This window comes from Oncorhynchus mykiss, chromosome 12 (genome assembly GCF_057628025.1).
Source record: "Oncorhynchus mykiss isolate SJ-2025 chromosome 12, ASM5762802v1, whole genome shotgun sequence".
Taxonomy (NCBI): Eukaryota; Metazoa; Chordata; class Actinopteri; order Salmoniformes; family Salmonidae; genus Oncorhynchus; species Oncorhynchus mykiss.
The window spans coordinates 10,998,523-11,017,752 of NC_143033.1; the positions used below are offsets into that span (position 1 = coordinate 10,998,523).

Sequence of the window (19,230 nt, forward strand, 5' to 3'; positions counted from 1 at the left end):
TGAATTGTTCAGCACCCTGAGTAGTTGTTGTCAGACAGGAAATGGAACAACACAACCGCAGGGACCACACAGTTTTACCAAAAATAACTACATTGGCAGCAGCTTAACCTCGGGTTTAATTCTATTAATTTACAGCATAGTCTTCTTTCAGAATCAGCCAGCTGTTTTTTTTTTTTCATTGGTGACGTCTTCTGGCCCTCAAACAGTGTGTGTTCAGAGAACATGTGGTTTGTTCTGATATATATATATATATATATATACAGTGCCTTGCGAAAGTATTCGGCCCCCTTGAACTTTGTGACCTTTTGCCACATTTCAGGCTTCAAACATAAAGATATAAAACTGTATTTTTTTGTGAAGAATCAACAACAAGTGGGACACAATCATGAAGTGGAAAGACATTTATTGGATATTTCAAACTTTTTTAACAAATCAAAAACTGAAAAATTGGGCGTGCAAAATTATTCAGCCCCCTTAAGTTAATACTTTGTAGCGCCACCTTTTGCTGCGATTACAGCTGTAAGTCGCTTAGGGTATGTCTCTATCAGTTTTGCACATTGAGAGACTGAAATTTTTTCCCATTCCTCCTTGCAAAACAGCTCGAGCTCAGTGAGGTTGGATGGAGAGCATTTGTGAACAGCAGTTTTAAGTTCTTTCCACAGATTCTCGATTGGATTCAGGTCTGGACTTTGACTTGGCCATTCTAACACCTGGATATGTTTATTTTTGAACCATTCCATTGTAGACTTTGCTTTATGTTTTGGATCATTGTCTTGTTAGAAGACAAATCTCCGTCCCAGTCTCAGGTCTTTTGCAGACTCCATCAGGTTTTCTTCCAGAATGGTCCTGTATTTGGCTCCATCCATCTTCCTATCAATTTTAACCATCTTCCCTGTCCCTGCTGAAGAAAAGCAGGCCCAAACCATGATGCTGCCACCACCATGTTTGACAGTGGGGATGGTGTGTTCACGGTGATGAGCTGTGTTGCTTTTACGCCAAACATAACGTTTTGCATTATTGCCAAAAAGTTCAATTTTGGTTTCATCTGACCAGAGCACCTTCTTCCACATGTTTGGTGTGTCTCCCAGGTGGCTTGTGGCAAACTTTAAACGACACTTTTTATGGATATCTTTAAGAAATGGCTTTCTTCTTGCCACTCTTCCATAAAGGCCAGATTTGTGCAAAATACGACTGATTGTTGTCCTATGGACAGTCTCCCACCTCAGCTGTAGATCTCTGCAGTTCATCCAGAGTGATCATGGGCCTCTTGGCTGCATCTCTGATCAGTCTTCTCCTTGTATGAGCTGAAAGTTTAGAGGGACGGCCAGGTCTTGGTAGATTTGCAGTGGTCTGATACTCCTTCCATTTCAATATTATCGCTTGCACAGTGCTCCTTGGGATGTTTAAAGCTTGGGAAATCTTTTTGTATCCAAATCCGGCTTTAAACTTCTTCACAACAGTATCTCGGACCTGCCTGGTGTGTTCCTTGTTCTTCATGATGCTCTCTGCGCTTTTAACGGACCTCTGAGACTATCACAGTGCAGGTGCATTTATACGGAGACTTGATTACACACAGGTGGATTGTATTTATCATCATTAGTCATTTAGGTCAACATTGGATCATTCAGAGATCCTCACTGAACTTCTGGAGAGAGTTTGCTGCACTGAAAGTAAAGGGGCTGAATAATTTTGCACGCCCAATTTTTCAGTTTTTGATTTGTTAAAAAAGTTTGAAATATCCAATAAATGTCGTTCCACGTCATGATTGTGTCCCACTTGTTGTTGATTCTTCACAAAAAAATACAGTTTTATATCTTTATGTTTGAAGCCTGAAATGTGGCAAAAGGTCGCAAACTTCAAGGGGGCCGAATACTTTCGCAAGGCACTGTACATACATACATACATACATACATACATGCGTACTAATACATTTTTTGGGGATTTGTGTGTATTGCTAGGTATTACTGCGTTTTTAGAGCTAGAGAAACAAGCATATTTTTGCGCCTGCGGTAGCATCTGCCAATATGTGTTGCGACCGATTTTTGATTTGTTTATGTCATCTTCTTGTCCAATGTTGTGTTTGTAGGGGGGCGACATGGGACCTCCAGCCTGAGAAGCTAGACTTCAGTCAGTTCCACAGGAAACCCTTCAGAGGAACACCAAAGCATCTACCACACATCGACAGAGAGGGGTGAGTGCATCTAGTGGTTCAATTAAATAAATACCAAGTTACTGAGAAAGGACGCGTGTGTCCAGCGACTCCTTGACTTGACCATAGAGAAACATTGTCCCAGTTCTCTCCCTAACCCTTCTACCTGGCCCTAACCCTTTTACCTGGCCCTAACCCTGCTACCTGGCCCTAACCCTGCTATCTGGCCCTAACCCTGCTACCTGGCCCTAACCCTTCTACCTGGCCCTAACCCTTCTACCTGGCCCTAACCCTTCTACCTGGCCCTAACCCTTCTACCTGGCCCTAACCCTTCTACCTGGCCCTAACCCTTCTACCTGGCCCTAACCCTTCTACCTGGCCCTAACCCTTCTACCTGGCCCTAACCCTGCTACCTGGCCCTAACCCTGCTACCTGGCCCTAACCCTGCTACCTGGCCCTAACCCTGCTACCTGGCCCTAACCCTGCTACCTGGCCCTAACCCTTCTACCTGGCCCTAACCCTTCTACCTGGCCCTAACCCTTCTACCTGGCCCTAACCCTTCTACCTGGCCCTAACCCTTCTACCTGGCCCTAACCCTGCTACCTGGCCCTAACCCTTCTACCTGGCCCTAACCCTTCTACCCTTCTACACTTTGCAGATCTGAAGGCCTATACATCCCTCCCATTAATCCTCTCCTATGGGATAGACATGAACATGATGCTGGTCCATTCCATTACTACTTGGTGTCTGTAGCCTCTGCTACACTCATACTGACCCCTAGGCCTCAGTCTCACTACTGGGTTATCATCACATGAACTCAATCTCAAATGGTCTTTTCACCGTTCCTCACAACCTCTCCTCACCTCCTCACCATATTGGAGGAGAAGGTCCAAGGTCCCTCCCCTCTAACCTTCTTCTCCAATGAGTTTTGAGAAGGTGAGGAGAGAAAATGTCAGGAATAGAAGAGAAATTGTCCCCTGTATAAGCCAATCAGAGCCCACCTATCCTGCCTACTCATCCCTTATCTCTCGATCTCTCAGGATGATGAAAGGCAAGTTTGAAGATGATGATGACGATGATGGCATTGACCTGAATGACATGGAGAAGTTCCTGCCAGGCCTTACTGTGAGTTAACCTCTTTCTTTGTCTCGGTCCTCTCTATCTGCTTTCTAACAAGACCACATACCTACTAATGGTAGGGAGCTCCATCTGGTGGCTGAAAGATGGAACTTCATACTTAGAAATGTAAGGAATAGTCTTGTCCTTTATGTGAGTGAACTCTGACATCTAGTGTTGAACCGTTGTCCATTCACCTCTGACCATGTTAAAGGGCCAATACTGGCGCCCAGTGGTCGTTTTAAGGTACTGTTCCTTGAGTTCCATAATTTCTCATAAAACACTAGATAAGGTCTTGCTCAGACTAAATCTTTGCTGGTTTTCTGTCCCTTGAAAATCCTAAATAAATCACTTTTCTATATGTACTACAAATATATATATTTCGCTCTGTTCTCTAGCAGGATTTTTTTTTTTTTTTGGGCTCCCAAGTGGCACAGCGGTCTAAGGTGCTGCATCTCAGTGCAAGAGGCGTCACTACAGTCCCTGGTTCAAATCCAGGCTCTATCACATCCGGCCGTGACTGAGAGTCCCATAGGGCGGCTCACAATTGGCCCAGCGTCGTCCTAGTTTGGCCAGGGTAGGCCGTCATTGTAAATAAGAATTTGTTCTAAATTGACTTGCCTAGTTAAAGGTTAAATTTAATAAAAATTGAAAAATGTCTCTGGCTGTAAAACCAACCAATGTCCAAATATATATATATGACTGTAGAACTTTGGAATTCAATTCTAAGAAGATTTATTCATCCCAGAGGGGAAATGATTCCTAGCAGGTCAGGAATAGGATACAGATCCAGCTAGGGTGGGTCTGTCTCGCATGTCTACAGGACTACGTCACTGTGTGCCAGTGTTACCGTCTGGGTTTGTCTGGTCTGCTGACGGGCAGGATGTTGGCACTGGAGGGTCTGGAGGGCAGGAGAGACACACACATACCCCCACCCCCACATGTCTGGTCTCATATCCAGACTGGCCACCAGGGAGTCTCCCCCCCTGCCCACGTCATCGCTCTGCCTGCCAGTCAGCCAGCCATGACCCCACGCCAGGCCCAGCCAGTCTCCAGTTCATTGTTTCATTGTGCTCACCACGCCATCTCCTTTGACTGACTGCTTTGTAAATAACTCAGACACACCACAACGCACGGGAAGGAACTGACTGTGAGGACGCGGATGACCCTGAAAGTAAAACTCAAAGTTGAAAATAGACCAAAGAAAGTACCTCCTCAAGATGACTGAAATACTAGTGTTTATAATCATGTTTCCTTTACAGTGCCTGATAATATATATCTCTTGAGACCTGGGAATGCCTGTCCTGTTCCCCAGTGTTTGTCAGTAGTGACATTCAGTGTGTGTGATACCCGTTGCCCTGTTGGCCTCAGTGGCACATAAAGCTGTCTAATATCCCCTAGCAGGCTCTCAGGGGCCAGGACCAGTCAGTCAGTCCCTAGGTTTACCTCACCTCACTGATAACCTGACTAAATATAGCAGCAGATGGCGCCGTGCCGCGCCGCTAAGCCTCTGTGACTGGAGCTCAGTCTCTGTGTGTGTGTGGGGGGGGGACGATGAAGACGACAAATGTGTTTGTGTGTGTTTGAGAATGTGTGTGTCTTGACTACTTGGCTCAGTGTGTGTGATGCTTGTAGTCAGGACTTACATAACATACAGTGGGACTCAAACGCTCATGATGTTGATTAAATGCCAACAAAGTTTTTACATTTTTATGAGATGGATTATGGGGGAGGGGTTTTAGGGAGAGGAAGATTGATTTTTGGGGCTGGGGGATATCGGGAGAGATATGTAATTATTTGGGGTGGGGAGGTCGGGGAGAGGAATGGGTGGATCCCAAAGCCGAGCTCTGCCATCCAGGACTATACCAGGCGGTGTCAGAGGAACGCCCTAAAAATGGTCAAAGACTCCAGGACACACAATTCATAGACTGTTCTCTCTGCTACTGCGAAAGACCAAAAGGTTCCTGAACAGCTTCTACCCCCAAGCCATCAGACTGCTGAACAACTCCTACCCCCCAAGCCATCAGACTGCTGAACAGCTTCTACCCCCAAACCATCAGACTGCTGAACAGCTTCTACCCCCAAACCATCAGACTGCTGAACAGCTCCTACCCCCAAGTCATTAGACTGCTGAACAGCTTCTACCCCCAAGCCATCAGACTGCTGAACAGCTTCTACCCCCAAACCATCAGACTGCTGAACAGCTTCTACCCCCAAACCATCAGACTGCTGAACAGCTTCTACCCCCAAACCATCAGACTGCTGAACAGCTTCTACCCCCAAACCATCAGACTGCTGAACAGCTTCTACCCCCAAGTCATTAGACTGCTGAACAGCTTCTACCCCCAAGCCATCAGACTGCTGAACAGCTTCTACCCCCAAACCATCAGACTGCTGAACAGCTTCTACCCCCAAGCCATCAGACTGCTGAACAGCTTCTACCCCCAAGCCATCAGACTGCTGAACAGCTTCTACCCCCAAACCATCAGACTGCTGAACAGCTTCTACCCCCAAGCCATCAGACTGCTGAACAGCTTCTACCCCCAAGCCATTACACACACACACACACTCCAACACACACACACACACACACACTCCAACACACACACACACACACACACACACACACACTCCAACACACACACACACACACACTCCAACACACACACACACACTCCAATACACACACACACACTACATATGCTCATGCACACAAAACACATACATGCATATTGATGCCACACTCACACATTTGTGATCTTGTCACGTTTTATTACCTATCATAATTACCTAGTCACCTTACACACACACTCCAACACACACACACACACTCCAACACACACACACACACACACTCCAACACACACACACACACGTGATCTTGTCACGTTTTATTACCTATCATAATGACCTATTCACCTTTACCTGCATGTACATATTTCCTCAACTAATGGTACCCCTTCACATTGACTCGGTACCACTACTCCTTTGTATATATCCTCATTATTTAGTGTTACTAGTTCATTTTTTGTTGTTGTAATTGTCAAATGTTCTCACTACTTAACTGAGTTGTTGGTTAAGGGCTTGTAAGCAAGCATTTCCTGGTAAAGTCTACACCTGTTGTATTCAGCGCACAAATACAATTCGATTTGAAAATGTTTTCACCCTCAGATTCCAGGGCTATTCTGGGGAGACAGACTAATTCACAACCAGAATAGCAGCACCAAGGCCCACTAGGTAAAAGAACCTGGGAGGACAGGAAAGGCAGAGCACAGGGGAGAACCAGCATCCTCTCTACACCCCATGTTATGAGATTCCTGCAGGATGATTCTATGGAGCTTGGTCTGGGTCTGGAGTGAGACGTGCTTCATAAAGGATGAGTCAAGCCCCTTCCCCTTCCCTCTATTCAGTCCCATTTCTGACATAGTTTACACCCACCTGACCCTAGCAAAGCTTTAGCCAAGGTGTGTGTGTGTGCTTGTTTACGTCAGGTCAGATTTAAGAGCCTGACAGGGCCAGAGAGGTACAGTAGTCACTGATGGCAGGAAGCCCTCTCAGGTCAGATTTAAGAGCCTGACAGGGCCAGAGAGGTACAGTAGTCACTGATGGCAGGAAGCCCTCTCAGGTCAGATTTAAGAGCCTGACAGGGCCAGAGAGGTACAGTAGTCACTGATGGCAGGATAGCCCTCTCAGGTCAGATTTAAGAGCCTGACAGGGCCAGAGAGGTACAGTAGTCACTGATGGCAGGATAGCCCTCTCAGGTCAGATTTAAGAGCCTGACAGGGCCAGAGAGGTACAGTAGTCACTGATGGCAGGATAGCCCTCTCAGGTCAGATTTAAGAGCCTGACAGGGCCAGAGAGGTACAGTAGTCACTGATGGCAGGATAGCCCTCTCATGTGTATCATAGTGACAGACAGGGATGGACATCTCAGTCATCGGGTTGGTGAAGTCAACATGAGACTGTGTTATTGTGATATGTATATCTCTGCGTGCTCTGGGGGATTCTGAGCATGTCAACACAATGCTTGCATGACTCTGGGTGCGTGATATCTTTTCAATACCCTAACAACATCCAGTTGCCTTGTTTGTGTGACTGCAGCTTGGCTGCCATGCGCGGAAGTCATCCGGCCCCATTTGATTTCAATAGGTATTGCTATTGCTTGCCTTTCATCACGTTCTTCCTCTTCCTGTGGGTGACGATGTTTTTTTTCATTGACATTCGAGCCCGGCTCGTCTGTTTCTGTACGCGTGCGTGGGATGTGCACGTTTGCTCATGTCCTTGTGCGATCATTTCCATCGTCCCATTTGTTGTCCTTTTATAAACTCTCATGGTCTCATCAACTCCAGCCTGATGGATATACAGTAGATCGGCCCTGGCTCATTAATGAAGACTGAACTCATGTTAGTAAACATCATGGTGGTTGAGTTATACATTATAGTAGATGAATTGTAGTTCTCTCTGTCTTGAGTCAGTGATGAGGAGATCCACTGTATATATCTAGGACTTCCTGTCCTCTGTCCCTGTGGGACTGGCTGATTTCTGGTTGTTTTCCCAAGGGGGAGGCAGTCAGATAGCCTGGTCCCAGATTGGTTTGTGATCTTGCTTGCTGGTCATTGTCACTTCATTGACCACAGGAGCTGTCAAGAAGCACAAACAGATCTGGCACCAGGCTATCTGACCGAGTCTCACCCCTCTGCTTCCCACAGTCCACAGTGCTACTGATCCAGTCAGTCATTGGGGACCTGAGTTATGGGCCTGTCCGGCTGACCGGTGGTGGCCAGGCAGGGGCCACAGAGTCACTGAGGACATATCCGGCCTGGTCCGCTCCAGTTCCTTCCTGCAGAACAAAGCGACCAGGGGACCAGACTCAAGACGTCTCCTCAGACTGGCTGGCCCGCTCAGTCTACGTGCACCAGAGCAGGAGCCTCAGAGGGGAGGCAGTCAGCCAACCAGCCCTCGGGACTCGGGTCGGTGACTGGGGTCCGGGTGCTGGGACCGTACTTAACACAGGCCTGTCTGGGGCTGAAGGAATAGTTGGCCCTGCTCCCTCCTCCATCCTTGTCCTCCTCATTCTCCCTCCTTCACGTCCACTGTAGAACAATGAGGTCAGCGTGGAGAGCAGCCCCCTCCTACTCTCTTTTCCTGCCATTGTCAGAGAGGAGAGAGTCTGTGTTAGGTGTGCTCCCAGTGACCGACCACAGAGGAACACTGACCTTCTAGAGATCAGGAACTGGAGAAGACGCGTAGACACACACGTGGACGGACACACACACATTGCTTTCGGAAAGTTGGCAGACCCCTTGACTTTTTCCACATTTTGTTACGTTAGTCTGATTCTAAAATGGAATATTTGATTTATTATTTTATTTTATATTTTTTTTGCCCCTTATTAATATACACACACTACCCCACACTACCCCATAATGACAAAAATAAAAAAACGTTTTTTAGACATTTTTGCAAATGTATTAAAAATAAAACTGATCACATTTACATAAGTATTCAGTCCCTTTACTCAGTACTTTGTTAAAGCACCTTTTTGAAGTGATTACAGCCTTGAGTCTTCTTGGGGAGTGTCGCTGCTCAGCTAATTTCAGGTCTCTCCAGAGATGTTCGATTGGGTTCAAGTCCGGGCTCTGGCTGGGCCACTAAAGGACATTCGGAGACTTTTTCCGACGTCACTCCTGCGTTGTCTTGGCTGTGTGCTTAGGGACATTGTCCTGTTGGAAGGTGAACCTTCACCCCAGTCTGAGGTCCTGAGTGCTCTGGAGCAAGTTTTCATCAAGGATCTCTCTGTACTTTGCTCCATTCAACTTTCCCTCGATCCTGACTAGTCTCCCCTGCTGCTGATAAACATCCCCACAGCATGATGCTGCACCACCATGCTTCACCGTAGGGATGGTGTCAGGTTTCCTCCAGATGTGACGCTTGGCATTCAAGCCAAAGAGTTCAATCTTGGTTTCATCAGACCAGAGAATCTTGTTTCTCATGGTCTGAGAGTTCTCTAGTTGCCTTTTTACAAACTCCAAGCGGGCTGTTCTGTGACTTTTACTGAGGGGCTTCTGTCTGGCCACTCTACCTTAAAGGCCTGATTGGTGGAGTGTTGCAGAGATGGTTGTCCTTCTGGAAGGTTCTCCCGTCTCCACAGAGGATCTCTGTCAGAGTGACCATCGGGTTCTTGGTCACCTCCCTGACCAAGGCCCTTCTCCCCCGATTGCTCAGTTTGACCGGACGGCCAGCTCTAGGACGAGTCTTAACAAAATTAATTTGGCACAATCTCACTTTCGCTAACTGTGTTATTTGCCTGCAACTCTTCCTGTGTGAATGGGTTCATTTGTTATTTGCCTACAACTCTTCCTGTGTGAATGGGTTCATTTGTTATTTGCCTACAACTCTTCCTGTGTGAATGGGTTAATTTGCCTACAACTCTTCCTGTGTGAATGGGTTAATTTGCCTGCAACTCTTCCTGTGTGAATGGGTTAATTAGTTATGTCTGGATGTCTTTCTTTATTCCCCAAACCTCAACATTATATACATCGGATTTCACCATCTGACATTCAACAAGGCGTCCAAGTTCATGAATGAACGGCAGACATCTGGGACATTGAGTATCAACACGTTCCACTCCATAATCATTACTTCTGGTGGTCTGGTCTTGACCATCTCATTGGTTGACCAGACAGAGGAGGATTGCATGGTGATAGCTGTTAGAGGCACCTCCCCTGTGGGATTAGGAGCCAGTCGTGGGGCTTGCATCCCAAATGGCACCCTATTTTCTAAGGGGCCCTGGTCAAGAGTAGTGCACTACGAAGGGAATAGGGTACCATTTGGGACATGGCCCTGGATATCCTGCATGCCACGCCCCTTAAACCCTATTATGGCTCGTACTCCTTCCACTGTATTTGAGACTGGAAAACCAATCCACACTGACCTGATTTGTACTGGTAAGAGATGGGAGGTGGGTAGAGGGAGGGGAAGAGAGACCAGAGAAAGACCGGGGCTGATGGGAGGCAGGGGGGAGGAAAAGAGAAAGTAGAAAAAGAGGGCTTTGTGGATGGCGGAGGTAAACAAAGTCTGTGTGGGCCAAAGCCGCCCGCTGTAGAGCCCCCTATCTGTGCCCCCTGCCAGACTAGACCACCAGACTGTACTGTCTCTTAGTGATTATATACCAGCCAGACATGGGCCCATTAGGCAGTATCCTGCCCTGCTTTCGCTCTCTACCTTCCAGGCTGATCAATAAGACCAAGTGAAATCATTCTCCTTCATCCATCAAAACAATTCAAGTGGCTTTATAAGCATTGGTTATAACTGATGTGCAGTGTATATGCAATGTTAACCATTAGTTATAATAATTTGTTGATGTAGTTCTGAAGTGTGTATCCCACTGAATGTGGAAGTGGGGACTGGTTTAATGTTGTTCCCTAACAGTCTGTCATCGTGATCCCGCCTCTGACTGAACTGACTGAAAACCAGAAAAGCAAGACGCCGCTCTCCCGCTTTACCAAAGCACCAATCCTCCAGCGATCTCCCCCCCAATTGTCTTTAAGCTGTGGCTTTCTGCCTGACGCTGTAGACTGGCTGCTCCACTCATAAAGGCTTCTTATGGCCAGAGAACACCGGGTCTCTGACTGGCCTGTCTGGGAATAATAAACCAGTAGATTACTATACTAGAGCCTGAACACTGGAGCCTGTTAATAATAAACCATTAGACTAGACTAGAGCCTGTTAATAGTAAACTATTAGACTAGACTAGAGCCTGAACACTACAACCTGTTAATAATAAACTATTAGACTAGAGCCTGTTAATAGTAAACCATTAGACTAGACTAGAGCCTGTTAATAGTAAACTATTAGACTAGACTAGAGCCTGAACACTACAACCTGTTAATAATAAACTATTAGACTAGAGCCTGTTAATAGTAAACCATTAGACTAGACTAGAGCCTGTTAATAGTAAACCATTAGACTAGACTAGAGCCTGTTAATAATAAACCATTAGACTAGACTAGAGCCTGTTAATAGTAAACTATTAGACTAGACTAGAGCCTGTTAATAATAAGCCATTAGACTAGACTAGAGCCTGAACACTACAACCTGTTAATAATAAACTATTAGACTAGAGCCTGTTAATAGTAAACCATTAGACTAGACTAGAGCCTGTTAATAATAAGCCATTAGACTAGACTAGAGCCTGTTAATAGTAAACTATTAGACTAGACTAGAGCCTGAACACTAGAGCCTGTTAATAATAAACTATTAGACTAGAGCCTGTTAATAGTAAACCATTAGACTAGACTAGAGCCTGTTAATAGTAAACTATTAGACTAGACTAGAGCCTGAACACTACAACCTGTTAATAATAAACTATTAGACTAGAGCCTGTTAATAGTAAACCATTAGACTAGACTAGAGCCTGTTAATAGTAAACCATTAGACTAGACTAGAGCCTGTTAATAATAAACCATTAGACTAGACTAGAGCCTGTTAATAGTAAACTATTAGACTAGACTAGAGCCTGTTAATAATAAGCCATTAGACTAGACTAGAGCCTGAACACTACAACCTGTTAATAATAAACTATTAGACTAGAGCCTGTTAATAGTAAACCATTAGACTAGACTAGAGCCTGTTAATAATAAGCCATTAGACTAGACTAGAGCCTGTTAATAGTAAACTATTAGACTAGACTAGAGCCTGAACACTAGAGCCTGTTAATAATAAACCATTAGACTAGACTAGAGCCTGTTAATAGTAAACCATTAGACTAGACTAGAGCCTGTTAATAATAAGCCATTACACTAGACCAGAGCCTGTTAATAATAAACCATTAGACTAGACTAGAGCCTGTTAATAATAAACCATTAGACTAGACTAGAGCCTGTTAATAATAAGCCATTAGACTAGAGCCTGTTAATAATAAGCCATTAGACGAGACTAGAGCCTGTTAATAGTAAACCATTAGACTAGACTAGAGCCTGTTAATAGTAAACCATTAGACTAGACTAGAGCCTGTTAATAATAAGCCATTAGACTAGACTAGAGCCTGTTAATAGTAAACCATTAGACTAGACTAGAGCCTGTTAATAGTAAACCATTAGACTAGACTAGAGCCTGTTAATAATAAGCCATTAGACTAGACTAGAGCCTGTTAATAGTAAACCATTAGACTAGACTAGAGCCTGTTAATAGTAAACCATTAGACTAGACTAGAGCCTGTTAATAATAAGCCATTAGACTAGACTAGAGCCTGTTAATAATAAGCCATTAGACTAGAGCCTGTTAATAATAAGCCATAAGACTAGACTAGAGCCTGTTAATAATAAGCCATAAGACTAGACTAGAGCCTGTTAATAGTAAACCATTAGACTAGACTAGAGCCTGTTAATAGTAAACCATTAGACTAGACTAGAGCCTGTTAATAGTAAACCATTAGACTAGACTAGAGCCTGTTAATAATAAGCCATTAGACTAGAGCCTAATTTTTCTCTTCGATGTTGAGTTTTTACAAGTGACCCTTTGGAAAGGAATCAGACAGATCCACAATAACTGCATGTTCTGTATAGAAATGTGGTATCCCTCTTGGAGAGCTGAGGCCGTGGATTTCTGACTCATCATCCATCCAGCAGGCCTATTGGACGGACCTGGGCTGATTGGAGAAAGGTGATTGGCAGACTGTGTTTCAGAGCTTTGTATTCATGCTTCTCGAATAGAAGGATTCTTTCTGGTGTGTTGTACTGTGTATTTTATCACCGCTACTATTGGAAACACACATCACACTTTCTCAGCCATCTCAAGTTCTGTGGTCAGCTGTTATGCACATGCCTGGGATTCTGAGTAAAAGAACCTTGCTGTTTTTGCAAGCTGATGGCTGTTTTGCAAGACTGTCATATTGTTTTTGGTCTCTGTGTTGGTCGGAGTCTGGTTTATATATCTGAGGCATTGTAATCCCACACTGCCCACTCACACTGACGTTCAACATCGAATCAAATGTTATTTAACACATTCTTCATAAACAACAGGTATAGACGGACAGTGAAATGCACATTTACTGGCCCTTAACAACAAGAGAAAAATAAAGATAATAAAACAAGGAATAAATACACAGAGTAATAACTTGACTATATACACGGGGTATCAGTACCGAGTTGATGTGCAGGGGTACGAGGTCCTTGTGGTAGATATGTACAGTACCAGTCAAAAGTTTGGACAGGGTTTTTCTTTATTTGTACTATTTTCTACATTGTAGAATAATAGTGAAGACATCAAAACTACGAAATAACACATATGGGATCATGTAGTAACCAAAAAAGTGTTGATCAGGTTCTACAAAATAGCCACCCTTTGCCTTGATGACAGCTTTCAACACTCTTGGAATTCTCTCAACCAGCTTCATGAGGTTGTCACCTGGATTTACCAGCCCCAGAAATTGCAGCCCAAATAAATGCTTCACAGAGGTAAAGTTACAGACATCTCAACATAAACTGTTCAGAAGAGACTGTGAATCAGGACTTCATGGTCAAATTGCTGCAAAGAAACCACTACTAAAGGACACCGATAAGAAGAAGAGACTGGCTTGGGTCAAGAAACACGACCAATGCACATTAAACGGGTGGAAATCTGTCATTTGGTCTGAGTCCAAATTTGAGATTTTTGGTTCCTGCATCAGATGACCTGGCCTCCACAAACACCCGACCTCAACCCAATTGAGATGGTTTTGAATTAGTTTGACCGCAGAGTGAAGGAAAAGCAGCCAACAAGTGCTCAGCATATGTGGGAATCCCTTCAAGACTGTTGGAAAAGCATTCCAGGTGAAGCTGGTTGAGGGCGTGCCAAGTGTGCGAAATTGTCAAGGCAAAGGGTGGCTACTTTGAAGAATCTCAAATATAAAATATATTTTGATTTGTTTAACACTTTTTTTTTTTTTTTGTGTAGTTACTACATGATTCCATATGTGTTATTTCATAGTGTAATGTCTTCACTGGTGTAATGTCTTTACTGGTTCTGTAAGAATAGAGTATACGGGTAAAGGGACTAGGTAACAGGATAGATCATAAACAGTAGCAGCAGTGTATGTGATGAGTTAGTGCTAAAGGGGGTCAATGCAGAGAGTTCAGGTAGCTATTTGGTGAACTATTTAGCAGTCTTATGACTTGGGGGAGAAGCTGTTCAGAGTTCTGTTGGTTCCAGACTTCGTGCATCAGTACCACTTGCCGTGCGGTTGCAGAGAGAACAGTCTATGGCTTTGGTGTCTGGAGTCTTTGACAATATTTAGAGCCTTCCTCTGACACTGCCTGTTATAGAGGTCCTGGATGGCAGGGAGCTCAGACCCCGGTGATGTACTGGGCCGTACGTACTACCCTCTGTAGCGCCATGCGGTTGGGTGACAAGCAGTTTCCAAACCAGGCGGCGATGCAGCCAGTCAAGATGCTGTCAAATAGTGCAGCTGTATAATGTTTTGTACTAGCGCGTGTGCACCCTCGCCTGGAGTTGATCCAGGGTTTGAACTGAGACCGAGGGAGAGAGCGGGTATTGGAGGCCCTGCCTGGCCTTGGGTGGAAAGACATTCCACAGAGTTTCCTGTTTAGTTGGAGCTACGCTTCTCTTACCCCCGTCAGCCTCCCTTCGCCTGCCTGCCTTCTGCGCTCCGGAATACCTCTCTTAATGAAATAATGTGAGCTGTGAGGTTCGAGAGGAAACTTGGCTTAAGTCCCAATCGCAAATGACACTCTATTCCCTACGTCATGCACTACTTTTGACCAGAGTCCTATGGGGGGCCCTGGTTAAAAGTAGTGCATTTTATAAGTAATAGGGTGCCATTTGGGATGCTACCTTGGATGGATGTCTGTACTTAAGCATCAGTACCCTGTGTATCTCTGTGCTGCCTGCCTGTGTGGAGGATGCCAGTTGGCTAGCACCAGTTGGTTAGCACGGGCTGTTCACTTTAGTAATGTGTCAAATTAGTGTGAGTTCCACATGTATTACACATCAAAGACTGGAACAGGTTTGAAATGGGCAAGGCAAACAAACAGGTCACGTGACAGAAGAAATGATATGATCTAGGATCTCTGAGAAAAGCAACTAGTTGTAGCCAATATGAATGGCGTCTTGGCAGTTTTGCGTATCAAGACTTGGCCCTTACTAATACGTCTTTCACATAGGATTCACCGTATGTTGTCTGTAAAAACAACTGGGCAATGTTTATGTTCCCTTTTCAAACAGCCACATCTTTACCTCTTTCTTGTCGGCATTCACCTTTTTATATTGCCGTTGATTTGGCAGCAACTGAGCAAGAGACATTCAACTTTGAAGGTAACCTGATGCAGCAAGCATTATTGACTAAGTTCTAAATTCACCGCTACCTCGGTCCCCGCTACCTCGGTCCACGCTACCTCGGTCCACGCTACCTCGGTCCACGCTACCTCGGTCCACGCTACCTCGGTCCACGCTACCTCGGTCCACGCTACCTCGGTCCCCGCTACCTCGGTCCACGCTACCTCGGTCCCCGCTACCTCGGTCCACGCTACCTCGGTCCACGCTACCTCGGTCCCCGCTACCTCGGTCCACGCTACCTCGGTCCACGCTACCTCGGTCCACGCTACCTCGGTCCCCGCTACCTCGGTCCCCGCTACCTCGGTCCCCGCTACCTCGGTCCACGCTACCTCGGTCCACGCTACCTCGGTCCACGCTACCTCGGTCCCCGCTACCTCGGTCCCCGCTACCTCGGTCCCCGCTACCTCGGTCCACGCTACCTCGGTCCACGCTACCTCGGTCCACGCTACCTCGGTCCACGCTACCTCGTGGACTGTAGCTGTGCTGCAGCTTGGCAAATTGGTGCTGTGACATCGTTGTGGCAAAGGCTCAATTTTATCTAGCGGCACATCAAGGAGCCAATAGTGTGTCTCCCAAAATTGCTTTTGCCAACACCGAGGACAGAATGCAATGCACTGCTTTAATTTCTTCACATTAACAACAGTAAGTTAGCAGCTCACCATACTTGTAAATCATTTGCGAATAATGACCTTGTAATGTGTTAATTTTCCTCTTTATGGTGAATTACAGTTGGCTACAGTTGAAATTTAAAATATTGTCAGCCATGTTCTGGTTATTATGTGAGCTGGCTAGATATTTCGCTAATAAGCAAGCAACAAACAAACACAGTCTATATTTACTTTTAGTTGCCTGGCTTGCTAGATTTACGTATTTTTTTAAATACAGCAGGAGGTGTGCATACCATCCACGGCTTCCTAGTGTATTACTACATAGTGTTCGGTCCCTGGACAATAAAGTAGACGGGCTCAGGGAGAGCGTCTCCTTCCAGAGAGACATCAGGGATTGTAAGATACTCTGTTTCATGGAATCATGGTTCTCCCTGGATATACAGTGCATTCGGAAAGTATTCAGACCCCTTCCCCTTTACCACATCTTGTTACATCAGGTGTGCCCAAACTGCTTTGACGTCAGATCTACTTTTTCATTTGCCAGCCTGATGAGATCTACCAGTCTTTAAATCTAAACCAACCAACAACATGTATGAAACACAACCCACCACTGAGTATGGACCTGCTGCTATGAATCCTATTTGATGCCCACATATAATGTGGACCAATAACATGTTTTACACAAATAAGTGCAACTCATTTAATTTCCAACCTTTTTTTTTTTTTTTAGTGTGACTTTTGGCATTGGGAGGAGGCAAGCCGTTTTTCGTAGTCAGGGCTGTAGCAGCTTGTTGCAGGTCTCATGCAGGACACAAGGTGGTCATCAGTCATAGTAGGTCTGTACTTGGACTTTATCTTCATGTTAGACAATGCAGACTCAGAGGTAGGTTGATCCAAAAAGGGCTGGTAAGTTGAGAGCACATCTTGTTATGTTGGGATACTTCCCGTCTAGCAGTATCTCCCAGAACTCTTCCTTCATCTCAGTGGTTGCCCTGGATTTCAGCTGAATGTCATTTTGAAGAGTGAGAACTTCAGTTTCTGCTATAGTTGTGTCCATCTGAAAAAGTGGTCCCATTTTTGAAGCAAAGACTTTCACATTTATGTCTGTGCCAAACGGAACGCACATATAAGTGACAATCGGCTCAAGCGATGCAAGGTCAGTGAAACGACTGTCGAACTCAGATAGGTGGAGCAAGTCCAGAGCATCCTAACGTCCACTGTCAAGCTGTGCTGTATCCTTGGCCTTGACGTTCAGGGTCTGAATACATGTGTTGCATTTAAATGTGTTCACAGAGCTGATCATGTCAATTTACATGTTTGCCTTTTCCCTGCTACTCTACATTCAATTCGTTAAGCATATAAGTTAGGTCAGCGAGAGAAGCTCAATCCAGGAGCCACTGTGTCCTCTAACTGTGCATGTTTTGCATGTTTGGATACCTTGAGAAACCCCTTGATTTCAGGCAACAACTCTGAATCTCCCTAAAAAATTTAACTAGACTCAGCCAACGCACATCCGTGTGCAGCAGCAGGTCTGTGTGCTTCGCTTCCGTCTCTTCTAAGTGAGATCGAAATAGCCACCGCTGTAGGCTTCTTGGTCGAATAGAACACACAATCTTCATCGCAGCATCCCATCACCTCTTTCATGTTTACCATATTCCCCGCACAAAGCTTGCTGATGAATTACGCAGTGATAACTAAGAAAGTCTGGGAAAGAATCATCCCGTTTGCACAATGCAACGAACCCACTAGTGCGGCCTACTATAGCAGGTGCCCCATCGGTAGTCATGGAGACGGCTTACAAAAGGGAAGTTGGAATTTGTTAGCAAACTCCGCGAAAGCTTGAAAAATATCTTCGACCCTTGTATGTCCTTTCAGTGGCAAAATGGTGAGTAGTTCCTCCTTTTGTACTTGTGTTGTCAAATACCATTCTGATGAAAAATGCATAACTGTGCCACATCTACCACATCTGTGCCACATCTACCACATCTGTGCCACATCTACCACATCTGTGCCACATCTACCACATCTGTGCCACATCTGTGCCACATCTACCACATCTGTGCCACATCTACCACATCTGTGCCACATCTGTGCCACATCTACCACATCTGTGCCACATCTGTGCCACATCTACCACATCTGTGCCACATCTACCACATCTGTGCCACATCTACCACATCTGTGCCACATCTACCACATCTGTGCCACATCTACCACATCTGTGCCACATCTGCCACATCTACCACATCTGTGCCACATCTACCACATCTGTGCCTCATCTACCACATCTGTGCCTCATCTACCACATCTGTGCCTCATCTACCACATCTGTGCCTCATCTACCATATCTGTGCCTCATCTACCACATCTGTGCCTCATCTACCACATCTGTGCCACATCTACCACATCTGTGCCACATCTACCACATCTGTGCCACATCTACCACATCTGTGCCACATCTACCACATCTGTGCCACATCTACCACATCTGTGCCACATCTACCACATCTGTGCCACATCTGTGCCACATCTACCACATCTGTGCCACATCTACCACATCTGTGCCACATCTACCACATCTGTGCCACATCTACCACATCTGTGCCACATCTGTGCCACATCTACCACATCTGTGCCACATCTACCACATCTGTGCCACATCTACCACATCTGTGCCACATCTACCACATCTGTGCCACATCTGCCACATCTACCACATCTGTGCCACATCTACCACATCTGTGCCACATCTACCACATCTGTGCCTCATCTACCACATCTGTGCCTCATCTACCACATCTGTGCCTCATCTACCACATCTGTGCCACATCTACCACATCTGTGCCTCATCTACCACATCTGTGCCACATCTACCACATCTGTGCCTCATCTACCACATCTGTGCCACATCTACCACATCTGTGCCACATCTACCACATCTGTGCCACATCTACCACATCTGTGCCACATCTACCACATCTGTGCCACATCTACCACATCTGTGCCACATCTGTGCCACATCTAC

General features: G+C 45.5%; 1 protein-coding gene across 8 annotated transcripts in view; it reads left to right on the forward strand.

Annotated features, from left to right (window-relative positions):
* ctif (cap binding complex dependent translation initiation factor) overlaps positions 1-19,230 on the forward strand; it is a 168,186-nt gene that overhangs the window by 59,269 nt on the left and 89,687 nt on the right. For all 8 annotated transcript variants that reach the window (XR_016484794.1, XR_016484793.1, XR_016484792.1 and 5 more), the window contains 2 exons: positions 2,087-2,191; positions 3,190-3,274. Coding sequence is in view for 4 of the 8 variants with exons in the window: in XM_090191460.1 (XP_090047586.1) it covers positions 2,087-2,191; positions 3,190-3,274 (190 nt within the window). In the remaining 4 variants the exon portion in view is untranslated. The remainder of the gene's footprint in view (positions 1-2,086; positions 2,192-3,189; positions 3,275-19,230) is intronic.